This window comes from Chelonia mydas, chromosome 22, assembly GCF_015237465.2.
Source record: "Chelonia mydas isolate rCheMyd1 chromosome 22, rCheMyd1.pri.v2, whole genome shotgun sequence".
In the NCBI taxonomy this organism is placed as follows: Eukaryota; Metazoa; Chordata; order Testudines; family Cheloniidae; genus Chelonia; species Chelonia mydas.
The window spans coordinates 4,697,820-4,721,210 of record NC_051262.2 but is presented as its reverse complement, the minus strand read 5'-3'; the positions used below and the strand labels follow the sequence as shown (position 1 = coordinate 4,721,210).

Below are 23,391 nucleotides of genomic sequence, written 5' to 3'. Positions count from 1 at the left end.
GCACATAGACAGACCCTGTTACCTGGCCGCTGGTGACTTTCTGCAGATATAAGTATAAACCCTAGGAGAACTCTGCCATTTCCTTTTGAAGTTCACCTTTAAGCACAAAGGCACAGCTGTAAGTAATTAGATTGCAAAGCCATAATTACTGTATAATGCTCATTTTATAATTACATTCAGTGCCCCCAAGTGCCCCCTTGCAGTTTCAAATGGATACAGAATTCTTCCTCACTTCCTGTCTTTAATCATTGTACAGCGTAGCTGTGTGCTGCCTAAAAGCTGCTGCATTCCACCCCAGAGGTGACCAATGGTCAGTAGTAGGGGATGAGATCCCTGGGCAGGGTTTGTGTTTTCTTTTAGTTACTATTGCACAGGTGATTAAGATGCCACCCCCTTTCCAGACAATAAATGCTATAGAAATGTTAGATAATATTTTCAGGCTCATTATGAATTACAGGGGTCTGTGATGGGGTGCAGTCCTCGTGTGAACCAGGAAAGGGGTTCAGCCCATTCAGTGGGCAGAAAGTAGGGAACTAGCCATCAAAGACTGCCTGGCTGAACAGAAGGGCTGGCAGCTGTGGCTTGTCGGGCTGCTAGGGTTTGGAGCCATGTCATCTAATTGGGGGAAGTCATGAAAAGGAAGCAGAGTGCCTGCAAGGCTGGGAGTGAAGTGCTGCTGTGTCCCTGGGGAAGGAGAGGAGAGGTTTTTTTGTTTTCTCCCTAACCTAGTCTATCTAGGGGAGTGCTGGGGCAAGGCATTATTTGTTTGTCTAGTAGCATGAAGGCTGATACTCCAGTATGACTTGTTTCTTTGTTTGCTTTGTCTTCCCTTTGCTAAAAGCAAGTGCTTGGTGTGGGTGCTGAGCATAGGTATCTTTATTGGGCTTCGTGTGGCCCAGAGGCTCTTTACCTTTTAAGAAGGCTAGAATGGTTCTTTCCCCTAGCTCACCTGCTCTTGATGCCTGGCTCAAAGGGGCTTTGATGCTCACCCCTGTGGGTGGCTGGTGGCCCAAATTGCTTCTGTGGATGGAAGGGATTTTTTTTCTGGGGGAGGGAGAATGTGATCTATACAATACAGCCCCTCCCCCAAGCCTTTCCCCTGGCTTCTCTGTGGGGATGGGAGTCCTGAGTGTGTGGGGAGGAAGTGAGGCTGTGGGACTAAGCATTTTAGCTGTGCTGTCACCTCTGTGCAACTTCTCTAGCAGTTGAGTGGTCAGCCCTGGAAGCCCCTGCCCCGGATTAGACAGGTGTGTGTTGTCCCTCTCTAGCTGCCCGGCATCTCCTCCATCGGCACCACCATTTGCAATGCAGAGATGAGCAACATGTTTCACCCTGAAAGCGAAACTGCTGCTGCATTTCTGCTTTGCAGTACCTCCTGGAGTGGAGGGAACCAACCTGGGGAAAATAAAACTCCTCCTGCCTCATGTATGATTCCTGTGTCCCCTAGAGGTGGGTTTGTATGGAAAACTTTGCTCAGAGCCCTTGCCCCTAACTCTGGGGAAGTTAAATCTGCCCAGCTATGACCATCCCAAATGTAGCTGGGGCAAATCATGTTTCTCTGCTTTGAACAGCAAAGCAATGGCCACCACCTGCAGTGTAATGAAATCTAAGGAAAATGGCACCAAAAAATCTGCAAATTCTGAATAAACCCCTTGGAACAATGTTTGCTCTACAGAAAAGCCCAACATCCTTGGCCCCACAAAGTGTATAAATATGTAGAATATTGCAGAGGAGGTGAGATGCCATTGCGCAGGTGCAATTGTGCAAAAGCTTCTGGTTGCTCAAAGCAAGTGTCATCTGCCATCCTTACTGACTTGGCCACTGGGTACACCAATGCCCTCTACTGGACAAAATTAAAGAGCAGTTTAACTGTATGTCATAAGCCCTATAGTGCTGAGGTAGTGGAGAATCTGTCAAGTATGAGAGGCCTGTGCTTCAGGATAGGAGGTTGTAAGCTTTATTCTCTTTGATCTGAGGGTCATGGTGCACATCTGTTACGTAAGGTAGCCAATAGCTGTAGATATACGACTGTATTCTGTTAGCAAACAGTGGTGGTGATTCACTAGCGTCACTTTGTGCAGCATCTTTTATAAGAACTGTCACACAGCTCCTTAGAACTACATGATACAGTTCGGGTATGGATTGACTATCTTGCACCCTGCTGGTAAATACAGCAAGGGGAAACAGGGCAATTGTTACCAGTGAACGAAATCTCTATGTGGAATGAGTCTGCAGCAGAGAACATTACATTACCTTAGCACCTCTTGTGCTGAAGGATTCCAATGCACAGCAATCACTCAGCCGGCATCTGAGAGACAGCCACACCTCTGGGGTGGAGCACTGCAGGCCGTTTAATTGTGCAAAGCAACAGTTTAGGATAGGCTTCTATCTGGATGGAATTTAATTACCTTCTGGTGAGCTAAATTCCACACAGATAGAATCTACTTCTGTGCCAGGACACACAGCACATCAGAGGCCTGTCTACACTGGAGTCCTGCCTCTGCCTGGCCAGCTGCAAAAAGCCTGAAGTGGACACTTCTGAAATAGCCAATTTGTAGGGGAAGTTCTTTCCTAACCACTGACAATTACTGGCTGTCATGCCCTGAAGCAGGAAGGTTTGTATTCTTCGCACCTGCTATGCTGGTTCGAACGACGTTCCAACCTGGTGCAAGCTACCATGGTTAGGCACTGTACAGCTCAACTTAACTCCCAAGGAAGCCAATGGGGAAAGACACCTGCTGGCTTCTGTGAAAATTAGGTGGAGCTCTGAGTGCAGGTGAGACATTGTTTCCAAACCAGCTATGCTGTAGCCATTCATTGGAGCCCAGAGCTAGCCCTGAATCTAAGCAAAGTCCTTCAGGCAGGTTGCATGGACCATGAGGATAACTGTTCTTGAGTCGTACTGTATGATCCCCTGCCTGGACAGAGCCATCCATTTCCCCATGGATGACAGCTGCCCAGCGGCTGGAAGCTAAAGGATGGAATACTTTAGTGGGAGCAACAGGACTATAGAGTGGGGAAAATGGAGATGAGCTCATTTGCCTAAGCAAACAGTGGGATGTTCACCTGCAAGTCTTTCCAAATGCTACTGGTGCAAGCTCTCCCCATGCACAAAAAAGTTCGAGGGGCTGCAAAATAGGAAAGTCACTTAGTTGCATTGCTGTTTGCCACTGGCTCTGCCTCTTCGCAGAAAGTAGCAGCCCTGGGCTGTAACCCAGAGGTGGGGTGGGAAACCTTTATAGAGCAAAGGAAAAAAAAATCTCATGGAGAGTTGCACATGTTTCTCGCAGCCTAAGTTCTACCTGTGGTGCCCTCTCCCTGCACAAAATCCCTCCCCCAGCTGCTTTGCAAGCCCACAGAGTCCCCTGCTTTCATTTAGCAGGAGCGAACATTATTAATCAAGTTTGCTCCTGTAAAATCAGAAATGTTCCCCCGTGAAAAGACATGGAGCCCGGCGGCCTGGGCTTGTGTCGGATGAAAGCAGCCCATTCTTGGGAGGGAGGAGAGGAAAAAATAACCCGCCTTTTTCATTTTTAACAAGTATTCCCTCTTTCGTTGTTACTCCCCCCCAGCCCGTGTAGAGAAGATTTGCTCTGTCAGTCAAGTCCCTGACTGCTGTGGGAGGAGCTCCTGTAGAGGAGGCTGGGATGCTGAGACCGAGGATGGAGCTGCGAGGAGCCAGACAAGCAGAGGCGGCTCAGAACAACTCCGTCGCAACCGGCTGCTGAGACTGAAGAGAGGGAGAGAAAGGATTGCAGGCGCCGGAGAAGCTGCAGCCCCCCGATTCCTGCTCGCTCCCCGCTGGCGAACTCTAAGGAATGAAAGCTTTCCAGGCAGACCTGCTGCTCCTCTGCTTCTTGCTGCTCAGCCAAGGTAGGACACGGCGGTTCCTGAGTTTCAAAGTAGGGTGTGCGGGCAGGTCGGGGATGGTGGCCAGGCAGGGGTGCTGGCTCTCCTGTTGGGGAGATCAGGCCAGGTGAGCCCCTGGGTTTGGCCAGGAGGGTGCGATCGTATTTGGGAAAAGGTCCTTCGCTGGCAAGTGCATTCCGGAGTTCTGCTCTCTCTCAAGACAGCTCGCCTTAAAAAATGTTTACCATGCAAATGAGTTCTTTCTGCTCCAGCTAAGTTAATTAGCTCCTGTTTGTGTGTAAACACGGCTCTGAACTCCGCTTTCCCCCCACTTCCCCATTAGACCCCAGTGAGGGGTTTGCTTGTTTGGCAAGGTTCGTTCACCTTAGATTGGTGGCTTTGCCTTGTTTCGGTTGGGGCAGAGCGCCTTGACGGGGTGGGGGGCTACAATTGCAAGCGTGTTTTGTGATGGAAAGAGGTGTCTCAGATGAGAGCGTGTGGGTCCCCCTGGTACGGGTAGGGGGGATTCGGCGCTCCCTTTTGGCCGTATGCCTCCAGCGCTGGAGAGAGCCGGGCAGTCTGGAGGAATTTCCCACGCAACTTTGATATTGAGCAGCCGTCCCAGGCGTCGGGGAGGGGTGTTATTTCAGAGCTGTGTTGCTGGGGCAGAGCTGTTGGCAGTTACCTGTGGAATACGGAGGGTTTTGCTTAAAGAGTTGGAGCTGCTTGTGCCCTCTCGGAATGCCAACGCCAAGTGTTAGCTGGGTCACAGGAAGGCGTTCATGCAGGACAGGGCGTGAGGTGGTCAAAAGAAACCACCCACGAGTCCATCTGTTGATTACATGAAGGGTGAAACTTTTGCGGGAGAGAGTGTAGCTTGTAACGGGTGGCTGTTTCTCCCCCTCCCCAGCCAAACACAGGCTCGTCGTGGTCAGCCCCTGGTTGGAGGCATGCCGCTGTACAGCTGCCCACTTGTTGCTTTCTCTTCTGAGCTGTGGGCCAGACCTGTCGCTGGGTGCCCCCCAGCACCCTGTTACCACTGACAGTGCTAAAGGGGAGAGCCATGTTTGCAATCGAAGGTGCTTCATTCTGCACAAAAGAAATCCACTGTGTCTGCTGTGCCAATTTCAGGCAGAACAAATCTGAGCTCTCCTGGCACACTGGGGCAGTGGCAGGTTCAGGTATATGAGCAGTTTGGCAGCCTGGCTTTTCCTTGTAGTGTCTCTTCTCCGGCCCCCTGAGCCTCTCCAGTCCCTGCAGATCAAATGGCAGTTTGTTAGCAGAGCTGCAGAAGTTTGCCTTTCAGGCCCAGAAGGGCCTTGCTTCCCCCTCCCCGCCCCCCCACAACTTCCCAGGCATTGTTTTTAATTAGGACTTTTTTTAATGAGCCTTGCTGTTTGAAAGCTGCTGTGTAGAGCCGCATCTTGTCTCTTTGCTGTGTGGTCTAGCTGATCTGCCTCTCTGTGGCAACCTGTTGGGAATGTGTCTCTGGTACCTTGCATATTCCTGTTGGGTTACATGGCAGCACAGCTAACATCGCACATGGGCTGGTTCCTACTGTAAGAAGGATAAATTCATTGCCATGTAGCTGTTGCTTGCAGTGCTTGAGAAATGTGACAGTCAACAGCCGGGCAGCTAGCCCACTGTGTGTGTCTTGTTCTATCCCCTCTCCAATCTGTGTGGCTGCTGAGGAAGGGGTAGCACAGATCCAGGAGCCGAAGTGTATTTCCAGGACACATTGGTGCTTCCCCCACTTGGAATTCCCCATTCTGACTGCAGGGCTGGGCTGGTAGTGCTTATGCATGCCTGGGCACAGTGCCCATTGTGGTGCCATTGATTTCAATAGCACATGCACCCATGGTCTTAAGAGTGCCACTCGGGCTGTTGGGCCATACAGTTACCTTGTTGACTGATGCAGATGGTGTGCGCCCATAGGGCAGTAACCCCTTGTGCTGGAGGCAGCTCGCAGGCAAATCCCACTTGCCTTACTCACAGAAGTAGACCCCGTGAAGTCAGTGAGCCAGACCTACCCATGATATATGCAGCTGCCTCTCCAGGGAAGTCAGTGGAGTTGCATTCACTTACACTAAGAGTGAATTTGGCCCAAATGGATCAGTGTGAACAGCACACACAGGACTCCTACTTCCTCGAGTCAGTAATAGCAGATTGGCAAGGATCACATATGTATGATCCAAGAATCATGCATGGAACATTTAACTTAGGCATGGGCCTTACATGAGAATCTCAGATACCTGGAGAAGAATCAGTTAAGGTCACTGGATTTCAGCCCAAGGATTTGTCCTCAGTGACCCCGTGCATATTTGTGGCAGGCTGGTTTGATGTTGTCCCGGGAAATGATGCCGAACAACATTGGTCTTCTGGGATGACCATACAATGTGCTCTATCCAGTGACCATACTTCCCATGGGTTTCACATCCTGGGGGTTGAGTGCATTGCCTTGGGCTGATATGGATTCCCATTATGGCTTCGCTCACCAGAGATCAGTTTGACCTCCCCATTCCCTGCCTATGCTAGGATTTCACAGTGTGAAGTGTTTCTCTCCTTTACACACTTCTGCTTCCCTGTAGACCCTTTTAAAGCCTCTTAACGGAATAATTTTGAGACTAGCTCTACAAAGCCAGATCTCAAGTAGAGCTCCACATGTAAATGTCCAGTATTTAATCCACTGGGCCCCCACCCCACCCATCCCCTTTCTGCATTGAGAGGTATTACAGAATAATGAAGGAGGATGATCTCTCCTGTAACTCATTCCTATGCCTTTAAAGTGTCAGAGTGAACTTTTCTTAAGGTATGGGGAGAACAAATCTCCTTCCCGTGTTTTTTATTCTCTGATTCCCCAGCAAATGGCCCCAAACCCCTGTCTTCTTGCTCTGAAAGTTGACAACTGCCAATGTTTTGTGTGTAGAGTCTCTTTAGGTTGTTTTCTGGTGTGGTGGTTCGTTGGTTTATTTATTTTTTCCTGGTGTTGCTGCTTTTTCTAAGTCATCAGTACCATAATGCCTGGTGCAAGTCAGGATAAAGTCACTGTGAAATTTACCTCCTGGTGGGGGGAGATGTGTTATGCCCTTTGGTGAGAAGAGAATTGACGCTGTCATCCTAAAACATGAAACTCACTACCTTTTTTCTTTTTATCATGTCCAATTATTTTCCCCTTCACCCAAAGGAGCTGAGGTTGGAAGAAACAAATAGCCACATGGAAGCCCCTTGCCATCTGTCAGATCCAGAGCCATGGGGAAGGTCCAGAGAAGGTGCCTTCATAGCCAAATCCCAGACATGCTCTGCACTCAAGTGGAATTTCACTGTGAGAGCCCATGAATCTTCTTTGTTAAATCCATCCAGGGTGTGTGCCAGGAATCATGGCCTGGTGCAACAAAACATCAACAAACAGGTGAAAGTCTGCAACTTAGCTTTAAAACAAGGCTTGGGTTGGGTTGTGTGGGCTCTCAGAGCCAGACACCATGAAGTGGCTCAGTCATTGTAGAGGAGCATTTATAAATGCATGGGAACCAGCAGTGTGAGCCCTACAATCTCATTATGATCTAACCAACTTCCAAGGAGGGGCTATGGCAAATCACCCCCTCTCCCTGGAGACCAGTCTAGGCGCTGGCACGGGAGTGCTCCTTAGCCACCTTTTCCCATTATTGCCTTGGTTTCCCCCCCCCCCTTGGCTTAGTGCCTCCTTTGATGTCATCCCAGTCCACATGGAACAGATGTCTGCTTCTCTTCCATCTCTCGAGTGCCTCCTTAACTCATGCCCCTGTCAGGAAACTTTCCTCTGCAGAAGTGATCTGGCATAGGTGCCACTTGGTTGGAACTGTTGTGCCAGCGTCTTGCGTCTGTTTTACTGTAAGCTCTGTGGGGCATGTCCTTTGGCCAGGTTCTGATCTCAGTTACCCTGGTGTAAATCTAGAGTAACTAGACAGCTGCCAATGAAGTGTCTATCTGGGTGTTTTCAGATCAGAAAGTAGCCCTTGCCCTCAAGGATCTGAAGTGCCCTATTTGCCTATGGATCTCTGGCTGTCTGTTCTTGGGACGGTAAAGTCCTGGCTCTGTAGGAGCTGCACATAGCTTTTCCCCCTCTGCCTTGCTTTGAAGAGATTGCAGTCCTTGCAAAGGACTCGTTAAAATCAAACCAGGACCCTTTGCTACAGGTCATTTTATTATTTGCAGTGTGTGAACATTAGCATGACTAGTCGTCAGACCACAGGTGACAAGGGCAATGCAATTGTGAGGTTAAGCTGAGAAGGGAAATCAAGCCAAATCCAGGTACAGCAAAGGGCTGGGAATACCTAGCTGAGGCACTTATCCAATCCTCTAACTGTAATGCAGTGATAGAAGAGAACAGAGTCGATGGGTGATGGTGAATGGACCAGAAGCTTGCAGAATGGTGCTGATACAAAAGAAAGGTGAACTTTTGACAGGGTTGTGTAAATAGATTTTCATGTAGGGCTGGTGACTTAACCATTCCTCTCTGTACATTGTCTGGGGGGGACAGGACATCGGGGGTGGTGCATGCAGCATGAACCTTGATGCCACAAATGGGAGAAGATCCAGAGAAGGATCCTTTGCTGAAAAGTTCTGATAAGACAAGTTCTGGACTCTATTCATAGTCGTCTTGTCCTGTAGGGAGTTGGGAGAGCCTTTCTAGGGGGCTTGCTGGTATATTCGGTGGTATTCCCCATGCAGGGCAGAGAATTTCCATGCTCCAGAGATGTTTATGGAGAAGTAAAGAGAAATTAATGCATCAGGTCTTGGAGAAAGGGGTGACCTCATAGCCTGTAACCAACACCAAATGAGGAGGGGATTATTTTTCAGTCATTAACAGTGAAACAAGAAGTAACTGCTTACAATGACAGAGGATGGGAAATCCTGCTGATAAGGTACTTGCCCTGGGAGCGCAAGGCAAGACTACATTGGGGGGAAACCAGAATCAACTCCGTATTAGAGATGGAAAAGGGCTGCTGGGTCATCCAAGGGGCTAATGCAGCATTATTGCTCTCCTGTGCTTTGTCCAATCCGCTTCGGCATGATTCTGATGACTGGGTTTGCACAAACAAATGGGTAGGTGGTAGAAATCCATCAGTAGGGCCTGCGGTGAGATTCACTAGAGGACCAAAGATGCCTTTTTTAAGCTAGATCTCTACCACCAGCTGCATTCAGTCATAAAAAAGGGTCACTGGCCTTTTATTGAGACCCTCATTACTTTCACAGAGCAAGGGAATTCCAAGTAATGGCTCATGTGTTGAGGCGAATGCTCCATTTGTAACTGGTCTCCCTGTGCTAAGGTTATGCAGAGGTCTCAGGGCACTGTACATGGCACAGTACATCTTACATGGTGCAGTACATCTCAGGCAGGTGTCATTACTTTTGTCTTGTGTTTCCTGGATGCCTCACTGTTACTTTAAAGGGACATCAGTCAGGTAAAATTAATATGGATAGAAAATCCTGACCTGTGGTACTAACACCTTAGATTAGTAGCTCCCAATCTTTTCCCATATTGCAGCATAAAATATGTTCTGGGTTTTTCTCTCTCCTGTAAAGTCGGGAAGAGTTTGGTTGGGACCTTGAAACCTGCCCACAACCCAGAGGTGGAGAGCCCATGTTGTACATTATTAAATCACAAATATTTTTTTAATATCCAATACACTTTTCATCATTGATGGCGCAGGTTTCCTTGTTTGTCTCTACTTGCACAAATAGAAAACAGGTTAGTCAGTTTCACTTTTTGTTTTATTGTCTCTTACATTTGGCTTATCATGCGCTTGCCTGATGCTGCAGTGTTTGGGTTGCAAAGTCTGCAGGGGAACGGCTATGAGATCATCTCTGTTGGATGTAGGCTTTACCAGACCTACGCTGTTTCCCGTTTGATCCAACAGTGTCCATTTAAAGATGATCAGCAAAGTGACATTACCAACCCCAAAAGCAGAGCAGGGAGAGCTGTCTAAAGAGCTCCTGGTTCCATAGTTATGTGAGGGATGGATCTGCCTCTTACTGTACAGCATTAGTCAAAATTTAAAGCATGCTTTCTATCCACCGTTTAGCAGCTGATTGTGCACTTGCTGGCTCTCTTTAAATGTCACGGTATTAGTGGGAGGTAGAAGATTTGTATAGTTAGATTCAGCTACCAGCTCTACGATAAGATCTCATCTTAATTTGTTCATTCAGCACCCCCACATAAGAAGAAAACTACAGCAGTAACTCCAAAGCCTGCTGTAGCTGTAGAATATTGTAGTACTTGCTTTTAAAAGGGCATTCACATAACTGCCATTCATTAACACTAATGTGACCCAATCAGGTCTTCAGCTGAGAATAGTAGATGCCTCAGTGTATGAAGTAACTGGGAACTGTGTTCCGTGGAGTATGCTCACACAATGGATAATTAACCTCTGCATGCAAGGAAAACTTTGGTAGGCTGGGTTTATTGCAGTATTTTTCTATACAGTAAAGGGAAGATTCATCCCTTGCATCACTGCATTGAAGTTAATGGAACCACACTAGGGATTGATTTGGCCTGATGCCTTAATGGCTGAAAATTCCACCTATTGTGCGGGGTGAATTCCATTAAATAACGCTGTGGTCCTGTTTGAGGATATATAAATATCCTGCAGGAATGGAGTGTTCAGGGTCTGGAATTCATACAGCAGGGCATGAGGGATCTTAATAACTACAGTCCAAAAATACAGACTAAAAAATTCTTTCCTAACTGGTGGCCTTTCTCATGGGTACTCTCAGGTGGGAGGGGATCAAAGCTTTGTGCCATGGAACCAAGATGATGATTCTTCCATGAAGAAGGAAGTGAGCGTGAACTGGTGAAAAGTTGCGAGGCTCTTCCGTCCACCCCTGCTGTTCTGGGCACATACCCTTCCATTTTCATCATTAACTCAACATTGCTTAACTCCTGAAAAGAGATCAGAAGTGAAGGGCCTGGATTCTTTCCATTTCTTTTTTCCTCTCCAGTGGTATAAATGAGTATTCAGGCGGTATACTGCCAGGAGTCAGTAAATGTCAATATTGGGTAAGTGTTTCCTTTATATCACTGCAATTTAGCATAAGCTGCTTGGAAACAAATGTCTCCCATAAGCATGCGATGTTTCCGTAAGTACACAGTCAACAGTACTATGAGGATTAAATAAATGTCAGCACCACTTGTATACTCAGTAAGAAGTTAAGACAGCTGAACTCGCATAATGGCCAGCCTGGGTATTGCAGTGGTGGGATTACTTTGCTACTCGTGATTTCCTGCAGCAAGAGGGCAACTGGAAGTAGCCATTTCTGGGGAGTGGGGGGAGCCATCCAGCTTTTCAGAAGGGTGCAACAAAAGGTGATGGGGACTCAAAATTGCGCTGGGAGGCTGATCACTCACCAGTCTGGCAGGCTGTAAGTCATTTCAGGAGGTGGCCAAAGAAAAGCAGCTAGATTTTGCTGTGAAAATGGCACTTTTCTGCTCCCCTCCTCCCCTCCAAATTGCCAAGTGGATGAAACTCAAGGAGTTGCTCTTTCCCCTGTGGGAGTATTCTTGACATACACATTCAGTTCTACACCAGCAAGGACAAAGCTTTCACTCTGGTCATAAATATGCTGCCAAAATGCTGCCCCTTGGGACGTTCCTGTCCCCCACTTAGTTGAGAGGGACTAAGAGTTGGTGTGACTTGTACTGGCCTAAAATATGGCCAGTTGGTGCCATCTCTTTGTAGGTGGTGCTACAAGCTGATTCACTCCAGCCTTATATTGCTGGCTGGGCTGTGGCTAGTGATTTTGCCACAGGCTGGTTGGTGGATTATAAATCTAGTCTTCCAAGGAGAATGGGCTGAGGCCTATAGTGTGGTCGCTAGCACAGCAGATGTCACCGGACCAAGCTATTATAGTTTGGGTAGGAGACCAGGTGAAAAGCCCATTGCGCTGTGAACACTGATGTACAAGGCTCGCAGGGTGCTAGCCTGCGCCAGGACCTGCTGGTGAACTCAAGTGAGCAATTCCTGTTCTTTACCAGGTCCAAGTGAGCAAGGCTTGGGCAGCACTTCTGGATAACAGTGTGCAAGACAGGAGCGGCCTTTGGGCTCCTCAGGGGTTGCCTTTGCAATCCCCTATTGTAAGGAGCTATTTCCTTACCTTAGGGTTTGGGTTACATTCACTGGATGGGAGGATGGCTGTGGGTGGCGGGGGAGGGGGAGGTACAAAGAGCTAGGCTGTCTCGTGAGAGTCTGATTCCTTTAGGCATATGGCTGTCCTGCTTTTGGGCTGCGGAGAAAGGAGGGTAGGGGATAAAAATGCATTGGAGAGAGCATTTGAGCAGATACCTCTAAGGGGAGGCAATAAGGGAGGGAAAGGCATGGAGTGAAGCACCAAAGGAAGGATTGGTGTTCAGGAGATTCCAGATTTCTCTAAGGATAACTCTAAAGATGCAGCTGCATAGCAGCGAGGAAACTATAGTGCAAATTGAGAACAGAGCTGTACTGAGGGTGGGGGAGCAGGTGGCCTGCCTGGTGTGGAGTGATCTGGTACAAGGAGAGCGGGAGTGAAGAGGTCAAAGAGCCGATGTCCTTAGATGTAGGTGAAAGGGACGGCTGAGAAGGTTACGAACCATTGATTGCTTTGGGGCAGAAGCCAGCCGCCCTTGCTGCTCTTAGAGTGGCCAGGTGGCATACATCTTGGAGGCTTCCTGTTTGCACTGAAAGCCCATCGGCTGCTGTCCTCTTATGTGGTGATTTGGCAGCTGCTGCTGATAGTGCCAGGCTGGGTCAGTGGAGGAGCAGAGGAACTGAAGCAAGTCCAGAGCAGCCCAGAGGTCCTTGAAATCTAGCATCCCGATCCTTCAGAGAAAGGTATGATGCATGTGGGGCCTTTCCCCTTGGCCCTCCAGACTTATACCCCATAGTACAAAGTCTGATGATCCTGTATTAGCTTTAGTAGTTACAACCGTTCGTTAATGAACATAAATCCTCCTGAAGCTTTGCCTAGGACACTAGAACTTATGGGGGATCCCTATCTTTCAGCGTTGTAAATCAGGAGTCGCACCACCAAATCCAGTTGTGACATGAAAGTGATTCACAGAGATCCGAATCAAGTTGTTTGTTGCTTTGTGTTGAACGTGTATTTGGTGGGCAGAGTCCAGTCGAAAGATCCAAAAATCTGGCTCTGGATCCAGGCTCCCCAAAAGCAGCTGAGATGTAGGGCTTTCCCCTGGCTTCTCTCTGCTGTTGTGTAACATGAACGAGATGGGCCTGCAGTGATAGTGTACATACAGATAGATGCTGGAGGGGAGACTGTATCCCTGAGCTGGCTTCAGCTGCTTGAATAGAAGCTTCTCTGTACCAAGCAGGTGTGGGGCTAGGAGATCCCATATGTGTCTCCTTTGAGGGGGAGGTTCTAAAACCAGGCCAATAAATTAAGATGACATTTGACAGACACCCAGAGCCCAATCCCCACTCCTAGGCTGCATGTGCAGGAAGAACCCATCACAGCTGCTTGCTGCCGCTCACTTTGCATCTCCGTCAGTCACCCAGCAATGTCACCGGCCGCTGCATCTTGGTCAGTATGTGGCAGGCCGCGTCTCAGCCGTGAGCTGGAGAAAAATCACAGAACAAGGTGTGGGATTGGTCTTGACATCTTTGCATTCCCAAAGTTGCAAAACCGCTTCTCTCTCTCTCCCTAACTGGAAAGGAGCTGCCTGCAGGCTTGGCTTCGCCTGCATCCTCCCAGCGGCACAGAAATTGCTACAGACAAAATCCACAGATGTCAGATGAGAGAGCCCTGTCAGGATAGCTAACTCCCCTCTCCTCCTACCTCTGGGGTTGTTCCCCTGCAGTGCCAGTCTAGTGACTGTCCTCTCCAGTCCTAGCTGACTCCAGCAGTGTATCCTGATTGGCATCCCATCGGTCACTGTCAGGGCATTTGCCGCCGATTCAAACAGTGAAGGATTCTATCTGACTTATCTCACCTGGCTGAGCTAATGCATTTGCGATGCTAAGAAAAGAGCCTGTAGACTTTGGGAGGAGGGTTTAAAAATTAAAACCACAGACAGAGGCGTGTGTGTGGGTAAAAATACCCATGTATTTCGAATATTAAACCAGGTCATCTGGCAGAGGCTGAGAGCTGCAGCTCCTCCTCGTTTTTAAATTCAGCCTGGTGGTGGCAGCAGCAGCGCTTGCATGGAGGAGAGCCATCCTGCTGGTACAGGGCTTCTTGGGAGAGGCAGGAGCAGACTCACTGTGGTCCCTTTGGGCTCACAGCTGGCATGCTAGGGTTCTGACTCTCCTGAAGGCTGAGAACATAGCTGGAGTCTTGCGGGGGGTTGGGGAGAGGGGGGAGATGTTGGTGCTTAACCCCATGTGCGGCTCTGTGCTGTAGAGAGAGGTGATCTTAGACAGGATATTGGGGAGGGAGGAATCTGAGCTCCCCCATGTTCATAAAGGAGCTGCTGCATGCTGGCAATTCATTTGTGAGTTGTACGCAGGGTACTTATGGCTAGATTTCCCACCCTGAGTCAAGGTCAGCAACAGTCCAGTGCTGTTCCCAACGGAGGGGTGGGGAGGGGCAGACTCCAGTGTAACCCCTATTGGCGGAGCAAAGGGGAAACAAGACCTGGCTGGGTCAGGGGGTTGCTGTGCAGCAGATGAGTCATGGCCTTGCTGAATAAGGAGCTGGGGAAGGTGGGGGAACACAGTTCATGCTGTTCCTAGACTACCAATTCCTGGTGGCTAATGATGAATATGCCTGAGTCTCCTGGTGAAGGGGAGGGAGGTAGAGAGCGAGCAGCATGTGTCTGAGGGGAGCACAGTAACCTTCAGCAGCTCACAAAACAAGCTGGCATCGCCGGCCAGCGGTGCCTGTTGGGTTGTTATTTTTCTTCCTCCTTCATGTGCTAATCCCAGAGTGTGATTTAATGCTTTTCTGCCCTGCTCCTGGCTGTGTCTTTAATAAGCTGGGAGCAGCCAGTCCAGTCCTTTCACCCCCCCCCGCCTTTACGTGTTGAAGAAGCAGAACAAACAGATGCTAAAATTAGGCTCTGTTGTTCACAGCACTTTGTCCTCCTGATAGCAAAGTCTGTTGCTGCCTGGGCATGCTTCGGTCTCTGTGCAGGGAGAGTTTGGGGAATTATAAAGCTGTGGGTGTGTCTGAAATTAGCACATTAAATTTTGAACTGAAATGCCCGCTTCTTCTTCGAGTGCTTGCTCATATCGATCCCAATTAGATGTGCGCGTGCTGTGTGCACGATCGTTGGAGAACTTTTACCCTAGCAACACCTGGTGGGTCGGCTGTGGAGCCCCCTGGAGTGGCGCTTTCATGGTGCTGGATATATACCCCAGCCGACCCAGCGCCCCCTCAGTTCCTTCTTGCCGCCCGTGATGGTCATTGGAATGTGGAGCTCGGCTTTGCTGCTCTCCACTCTCCTTAGCGATGCTGTCTTCGTAGTTTAATTGTTATAGTTGTTGAGGTAGTGTATATAGTTATAGTAGTGGGTTAGAAGGTGTCTCCTCCCCGCCTGCCGCTTGGGCTCATGCCCAAGGCTCCAGGCTTTAAACCTGGTTCGTCCTGTGCTAAGCCCATGCCAACGGGCGACCCCCACGACTTCTGCCTGAAGTGTCTGGGGGAAACCCACCAGGCGGACAAGTGCAAAATTTGCAAGGGATTTCGGCCCCGGACCAAGAGGGAGCAGGACTTTAGATTAAAACAGCTCCTGATGGAGTCGGCTCTTAGCCCGGATTCCCACAGCGGCACGCCAAGACCGGGCGCCGAGCTCCTTGGTGCACAGTGCCCTGGCGGCAGCGGTAGGTACTGCACCGCGATTGGACTCTGGCAGAGACCCCCAGCACCGAAGTTCACCGGCACTGTTCTCATTCGCCTGCCCAAAAGCGGCACCGCAGGCCAGAGATAGCTGCTCCGCCTCAGCAGTCACCAGCGCCCCCTAGGACCACCCTTGGAGTTGTGTCCAGTAGCGGAGCAACCAGGGGTTCAAGCGCCGACATCGGCACCGCTGACTCTGGCACCGAGGGAAGAGTGGTTGAGTCCGGCGTACATGGGCTCCCTGACTCGTAGCATGGTCCAGCCCCGGCTCCCATCAATGCTGGATAGCTTTGTGGTGGCAAGGGACCTCATTGCGATGACATAGTCGACATCACCGCAAACTGTGGCACTGGCTCCTCTTCGTGCGGTACCGTTCCGGGGCAAACCATCCCTGATCCGGCCGTCGGCTCCTGAGATGGAACCATGGCACCGGTCCTGTTCTCTGATCTGTTCCCGCTCCCAATGCCATTCGCAGTCCTGGCGCCAGTCATACTCATGGCACCGATCTGGCTTGTGGCACTGTTCCGACTCTTGGGGCCAGTCAGATTCCCGGCACTGCTCTACACGTCGGTCACTGTCCTGGAGCAGATCTCAGTGCCGCTCTTGGAGACGGTCATCATCGCAGTCAAGATCCGGATCGCGGTTCCAGTCCAGACCTCGGCACCGGTCTTGGTCCCGGCACCGCACCCCAGCGTTGTGGTGCTGCTCCCCGTAGTCACATCACCAATCCCCGGTGGCCCGGTACCGGTCTCCACCGCGTCCGGGTGACTCGACGCACACACGGTCAGCACCGCCTTGGCCTTCGTGATCTGCCTCGCATTCGTCACAATCCAAAGCGGGCTCATGACCCAGCCACATAGCTCATAGCCACGGCGAGGATGATGCTACCCACTATCAAGAGGAAGGCCATGATCCCGTCCAAGGATCTGCACAATGGCCCTTTTGGACACCATGGGCTTACCATCAAGCCCAGGGTGCCCCATCTGGGGCCTCCTGCTCAGCCCACTCAGAGCCTCAGGTGCCAGAGGCCACCATAAGCCGTCCTGCTCCAGGGGGCATGGAAACCACAGCCCCAACTCCGGGGCAGGGTCCAGACTCCGGAGTCGTGGACCCCGGACGACAAGACCCGACCCAGCAGGAAATACAACTGGACCCTGTGGCGTCGTCCTCATCCTCCCCAGACGAGGCAGTGGCTGGGACAATGGTCTCGGGTCCCCCTCCAATAGACCTCCGTGCCCACCAGGACCTCCTGCACAGGGTGGCACAGAACATGAACCTCCAAGTGGAGGAGGTGGTGGACATCTTGTCAGCGGAGGCCCCATCTCAATTGGCTTTACCACTCATTCGCACCATACAGACCACGGTCAGAACAATCTGGCAAACACCTGCATCCATCCCTCCAACTGCTAAAGGGGTGGAGAGGAAATATATTGTCCCCTCCAAAGATTGAGTACCTCTATACTCACCCTCAGCCATGTTCACTAGTGGTGGCCTCGGTGAACGAGAGGGAGCGGCATGGGCAACAGGCTCCGGCGTCCAAGTTGAAAGATGCCAGGCGTCTCGATTTGTTCGGGTGCAAGATCTATTCCTCAGTGGGGCTGCAGCTCAGAATCATGAACCAGCAGGAGCTCCTGAGCCGCTATGACTACAACTCATGGAACTCCATGTTAAAATTCAAGGAGCTAGTACCTCTGGAGTCCAGAGATGAGTTTGGGGCCCTGGTAGAGGAGGGAAAAAAGGCGGCCAGGACCTCCTTACAGGCCTCATTAGATGCTGCGGACTCCACTGCCCGGACCCTTGCGTTGGGAATAGCTGTGAGGCGCATATCTTGGCTGCAGGTGTCCGGCCTGCTGTCAGAACTGCAGCAAACCCTACAGGACCTTCCCTTTGAAGGACAAGTCCTGTTTTCGGATAAGACTGATGCCAGGCTCCAAAGCCTTAAAGATTCTAGGGCCATAATTTGCTCCCTGGGGATGCACACACCGGTCACACAACTGAGGACCTTCAAACCCCAGCCTCAACGATCCTTTTCCCCTCCTCGGCCAAGGCAGGACTTTTATAGGAGACGTGGGCGAGGTGGCAGGAAGAAGTCCACCAGCCAGGGCAGAACCAAGGCCCAGCTAAACCTCCAGTGAGGCGCAAACAGAACTTTTGAAGGTGCGCCTGAGGACAGCATACTGGACATCAGTCAGGATCCTTCCCCGCCAATCTGGAATCGTTTATCCCATTTCCACCGTGTGTGGTCACTCATAACTACGGACCGTTGCATTCTTCGCACAGTGGAAAAGGGATATTCTCTCCAATTTTCTTTCTCCCCACCCTCCCTCTTCAGGGACCCTTCTCACGAGCAACTCCTTATGCAGGAAGTGCAGACGCTCCTAACCATGGGAGCGATCAAGGAGGTTCCAAGGGAATTAAGGGGCAGGGGTTTTTACTCCCGTTACTTCCTAGTCCCCAAAGCAAAGGGCAGAGTTAACAAATTCGTGGTAAAGTTGAAGTTCCGCATGGGGACCATCATACCTATCCTGGAGACTGGTACGCTGCCCTTGACACGAAGGACGCGTATTTCCACATAACGATTCATCCGGCGCACAGACGTTTCCTTCGCTTTGTGGTCAACCATGAACACTATCAGTTCACTGTCCTTCCATTCGGTCTTTTTACGGCCCCCTGGGTATTTACCAAATGTATGGCTGTCGTGGCAGCCTTCCTCCGTCGGCAGCTAATCCAAGTATTCCTGTATCTCGGTGATTGGCTTATCCGAGGTCGCACCAGGGAACAGGCATAGTCCCACATCCAAGCGACCATGGCCATGTTTCGTCGATTAGGCCTCCTCCTCAACATGGAAAAGTCGACTCTGGATCCAACCCAGAGAATAGAGTTCATTGGGGCAGTCTTAGATTCCAGACTTGCCCAAGTTCTTTTACCAGACGCCCGCTTCCAGTCTTTCGCGAGTCTCATCCGGAGCCTCCAAAGTTTTCCTACCTCAACGGCAAGGATGTACTTAAGCCTTCTGGGGCACATGACCTCCTGCAAGTATGTGACCAGGCATGCCAAACTGCAGCACCGCCCATTTCAGGCCTGGCTGACAACCGTCTATTGCCCAAGTTGAGACAGCCTAAACATGGTGGTCACCATCCCAGAAATGGTCTTAGCCTCTCTCCGCTGGTGGTTAGACCCCAGGGCAGTATGCGAAGGAGTCCCATTCCATACTCCTCAACCCTCATTGTCTCTAGTCACAGACACAACATCCCTAGGATGGGACGCTGAGTCTGTGGACCACAGCCTAACTCTCTCTACACATCAACATACGGGAGCTGATGGCGGTGCACCTGGCGTGTCAAGCATTCCAGGAGCATCTACATGGCTGTTGCGTGGCGGTCCTCACAGACAACACCACAGCCATGTTCTACATCAACAAGCAAGTGGGAGCTCGCTCGTCCCCACTTTGTCGGGAAGCCATTCAATTGTGGGAGTTTTGTATTACCCACTCTATCCACCTGGTGGCGTCCTTTCTACCAGGGGTCCAGAACACACTGGCAGACCACCTCAGCAGTTCCTTCCAGTCCCACGAGTGGTCGATCCGTCCCGATGTCATCCACTCCATTTTCCAGAGGGGGGGGTTTCCCCAGGTTGACCTGTTTGCCTCGCGCAGCAATCGGAAGTGCCAGATATTTTGCTCTCTCCAGGGACGCTCCCCGGGTTCTCTCACAGATCCCTTCCTACAAGGGCCAGTTGTTCTATGCCTTCCCTCCATTCTCGCTGGTTCACAAAGTCCTACTCAAGGTGCACAGGGACAGAACATGTCTGATCCTGGTCGCCCCCGGTACACCACACTATTGGAGATATCGGTAGATGCCCCGATTCCACTCCTGCTTTGGCCGGACCTGATCTCACAAGACCACGGCTGCCTCTGTCACCCTGACCTGCAATCCCTCCACCTCACGGCATGGATGCTGCATGGCTGGCTAACTCAGAGCTTCTCTGCTCCCATTCAGTGCAGCAGGTCCTGCTAGGTAGCAGGAAGCCCTCCACTCGAGCCACGTGCCTGGCCAAATGGAAGCGTTTCTCCTGCTGGTGTGCTCAATGCGGCACGCCCCCTCTGCAAGTGTCCGTGCCTCTCATCTTGGACTATCTCCTATCCCTAAAACAGCAAGGTCTGGCAATATCATCTGTTAGAGTGCACCTGGCAGCCATCTCGCCTTTTCACCCAGGAGAAAATGGACACTCTGTTTTCTTGAACCCTATGGTCGGTAGGTTTCTTAAGGGCCTGGACTGTCTCTATCCACAGGTGCGGCAACTGGTCCCCATGTAGGACCTAAACCTGGTCCTCTTCAGACTTATGGGGGCCATGAAGGCGCAACTCCAGGGGGCTCCTCAGCTGATCCACCGGGTGTTGCTAGGGTAAAAATTCTCCAACAATCATGCATGCGGCGCGCGCGCACACCTAATTGGAATGGATATGAGCAACACATCTCGAATAACAACAGTTACAAAGGTGAGTAACCGTCTTTTCCTTTTGGTAGATCAGGTGCTTTTGGTGACTTTCTTGCGGGGGCAGAGGGAGCACCCTTCCTTTTATATTTAATATTTTTTTAATAGTGAAAAGCGCCAGACAGCCTTAAAGGTGGAATTCCTTGATCCACAACTGGGGAATTGGCTTCCCCTGCCAGTGTGCCTCAGCAGGGACCTATGGGGAAATGCTCTCTACAATGGAAGGGAAACAGTCTCTATGGCTCACTCTGTCCTCGGGCCCTTTTTCTGCAGACATTCATGTTGCCGACCCAGTGACTTCAAATGCTGATCGTGCATACAGTTAAACATGAGCATAAGTCTTTGCAGGATTGGGGCCTTAGCCTCTTTGAAGAAATGTCCCCCAAAGGGGGCTAATCAAGATGGTAGATACATACGTGCGCTCCCTTGTAGGCTCAAGTAATGCGGAGGCCTGGTGCTCCTGTCCCAATGCACAGGGACAAATTTCAACCCAGCTGGTCATCAGTGGTCGATCTATCATTCCTTGTGCTGCAAATACCAAATGTGAATCTCTAACAAGAATACATCAATGGCTGGGGCTGCGGCAGTAGATCCCTCGAAGGATGTACGTTCCTCTCCCCTTAGAGAGAGGTTGAGCTGTTATTGGCAGATCTGTGTCAGGGATGTAGATATTCTGCGTTCCTGGGAGGAAGCTTTCCCGGAGATCAGAAACATCCTTTCTGTCACTGCTTTGATCGTAAAAATGTCATGAGATGCCACAGTTCTGTGATGATTAACTCTAGGCTGGATGCGAGGTGGGGATGGGTTGTGTTAACCTGCATGCTTTTTCCTCTTGTTTGAGCATCTATCTTCCATGCCAGAAATCGTGTCTGCAGATTCCTCTCTCTTTCTGGTCATGCTTAAAATGATAACATTGGTTTAAGATATACACTTATGATAAACTAGGACACTTGGGGTCCTTTGAAATCTTCAGAGCCCTGTTCGATCAGATTGGTCAGCTAGAAAGGAAAATAGCTAGGCGTTCAGGTCTCGGAATTTAAGACATACAGTTCTTCCTAAACACCTTCCCTTTTAAATTCACCATCTTCTCCTATTTCAGCAGGAGGCTCGGACCATAAGAAGGTTGGAGGCACTTGCTATGTTTGCTTTCTCTCTTTGCCGTATCTCCGTACCATTTTTGACCTCCCGAATGCTCGTGGTTTGGGTTCCCCCCCCCTCCATAATCGAATCAAACCAGAGGGAAAATCTCACCCAAACAAAATGGATTTGGAAAAGGGGGAAAAAGCAAGATAAACTTATACTACGGATAGGAAAAATGAGAGTCTGCATACATCTACCAAATAGCTGGATGCCTTTGTTCTTGCCTTTGCAATGGAGATCATAGCAGCCTTTCAGCTGGGAAATGGATTTCCACAGGTAGCTTATTCATCCTGTGGCTTGAGTTTTTTCCAAGTTCACTGGAAACTTCCCAAAATGGAAATAAGGCCAAATCCCACTGTACTCTGACCTTGGACAAGTGACTTGTGACCACACCTGGTGGGGAAAATGAATTTCCTTCCAGGGGAAATTTCAACAGTTTGAAATGGACCAGAATCATAGAATATCAGGGTTGGAAGGCACCTCAGGAGGTCATCTAGTCCAACCCCCTGCTCAAAGCAGGACCGATCCCCAATTAAATCATCCCAGCCAGGGCTTTGTCAAGCCTGACCTTAAAAACTTCTAAGGAAGGAGATTCCACCACCTCCCTAGGTAACGCATTCCAGTGTTTCACCACCCTCCTAGTGAAAAAGTTTTTCCTGATATCCAACCTAAATCTCCCCCACTGCAACTTGAGACCATTACTCCTTGTCCTGTCATCCGCTACCACTGAGAATAGGCTAGATCCATCCTCTTTGGAACGCCCTTTCAGGTAGTTGAAAGCAGCTGTCAAATCCCCCCTCATTCTTCTCTTCTGTAGACTAAACAATCCCAGTTCCCTCAGCCTCTCCTCATAAGTCATGTGTTCCAGTCCCCTAATCATTTTTGTTGCCCTCCGCTGGACTCTCTCCAATTTTTCCACATCCTTCTTGTAGTGTGGGGCCCAAAACTGGACACAGTACTCCAGATAAGGCCTCACCAATGTTGAATAGAGAGGAACGATCACGTCCCTCGATCTGCTGGCAATGCCCCTACTTATACATCCCAAAATGCCATTGGCCTTCTTGGCAACAAGGGCACACTGTTGACTCCTATCTAGCTTCTCGTCCACTATAACCCCTAGGTCCTTTTCTGCAGAACTGCTGCCGAGCCATTCGGTCCCTAGTCTGTAGCGGTGCCTGGGATTCTTCCGTCCTAAGTGCAGGACTCTGCACTTGTCCTTGTTGAACCTCATCAGATTTCTTTTGGCCCAATCCTCCAATTTGTCTAGGTCCCCCTGTATCCTATCCCTACCCTCCAGCGTATCTACCACTCCTCCCAGTTTAGTGTCGTCTGCAAACTTGCTGAGGGTGCAATCCACACCATCCTCCAGATCATTTATGAAGATATTGAACAAAACCGGCCCCAGGACCGACCCTTGGGGCACTCCGCTTGATACTGGCTGCCAACTAGACATGGAGCCATTGATCACTACCCGTTGAGCCCGACAATCTAGCCAACTTTCTACCCACCTTATAGTGCATTCATCCATCCCGTACTTCTTTAACTTGCTGGCAAGAATACTGTGGGAGACAGTGTCAAAAGCTTTGCTAAAGTTGAGGAATAATACGTCCACTGCTTTCCCTTCATCCACCGAACCAGTTATCTAGTCATAGAAGGCAATTAGATTAGTCAGGCATGACTTGCCCTTGGTGAATCCATGCTGACTGTTCCTGATAACTTTCCTCTCATTTAAGTGCTTCAGAATTGATTCCTTGAGGACCTGCTCCATGATTTTTCCAGGGACTGAGGTGAGGCTGACTGGCCTGTAGTTCCCAGGATCCTCGTCCTTCCCTTTTTTAAAGATGGGCACTACATTAGCCTTTTTCCAGTCGTCCAGGACTTCCCCAGATTGCCATGAGTTTTCAAAGATAATGGACAATGGCTCCGCAATCACATCCGCCAACTCCTTTAGCACTCTCGGGTGCAACGCATCCGGCCCCATGGACTTGTGCACGTCCAGCTTTTCTAAATAGTCCCGAATCACTTCTTTCTCCACAGAGGGCTGGTCACCTCCTCCCCATGCTGTGCTGCCCAGTGCAGTAGTCTGGGAGCTGACCTTGTTCG

The 23,391-nt window shown here is 50.2% G+C and overlaps 1 protein-coding gene across 3 annotated transcripts in view; it reads left to right on the top strand.

Annotated features, from left to right (window-relative positions):
* The first annotated feature begins 3,560 nt into the window (after positions 1 to 3,560).
* The window catches only part of KIRREL3 (kirre like nephrin family adhesion molecule 3), a 727,383-nt gene continuing 707,552 nt past the window's right edge, over positions 3,561 to 23,391 (top strand). For 2 of the 3 annotated variants that reach the window (XM_037882237.2, XM_037882239.2), the window contains exon 1: positions 3,577 to 3,873. In XM_037882237.2, coding sequence (XP_037738165.1) covers positions 3,819 to 3,873 — 55 coding nt within the window. In that variant the 5' untranslated portion in view covers positions 3,577 to 3,818. Of the gene's footprint in view, positions 3,874 to 23,391 lie in introns of all 3 variants that reach the window. The other variant, XM_037882238.2, reaches the window with a different exon arrangement.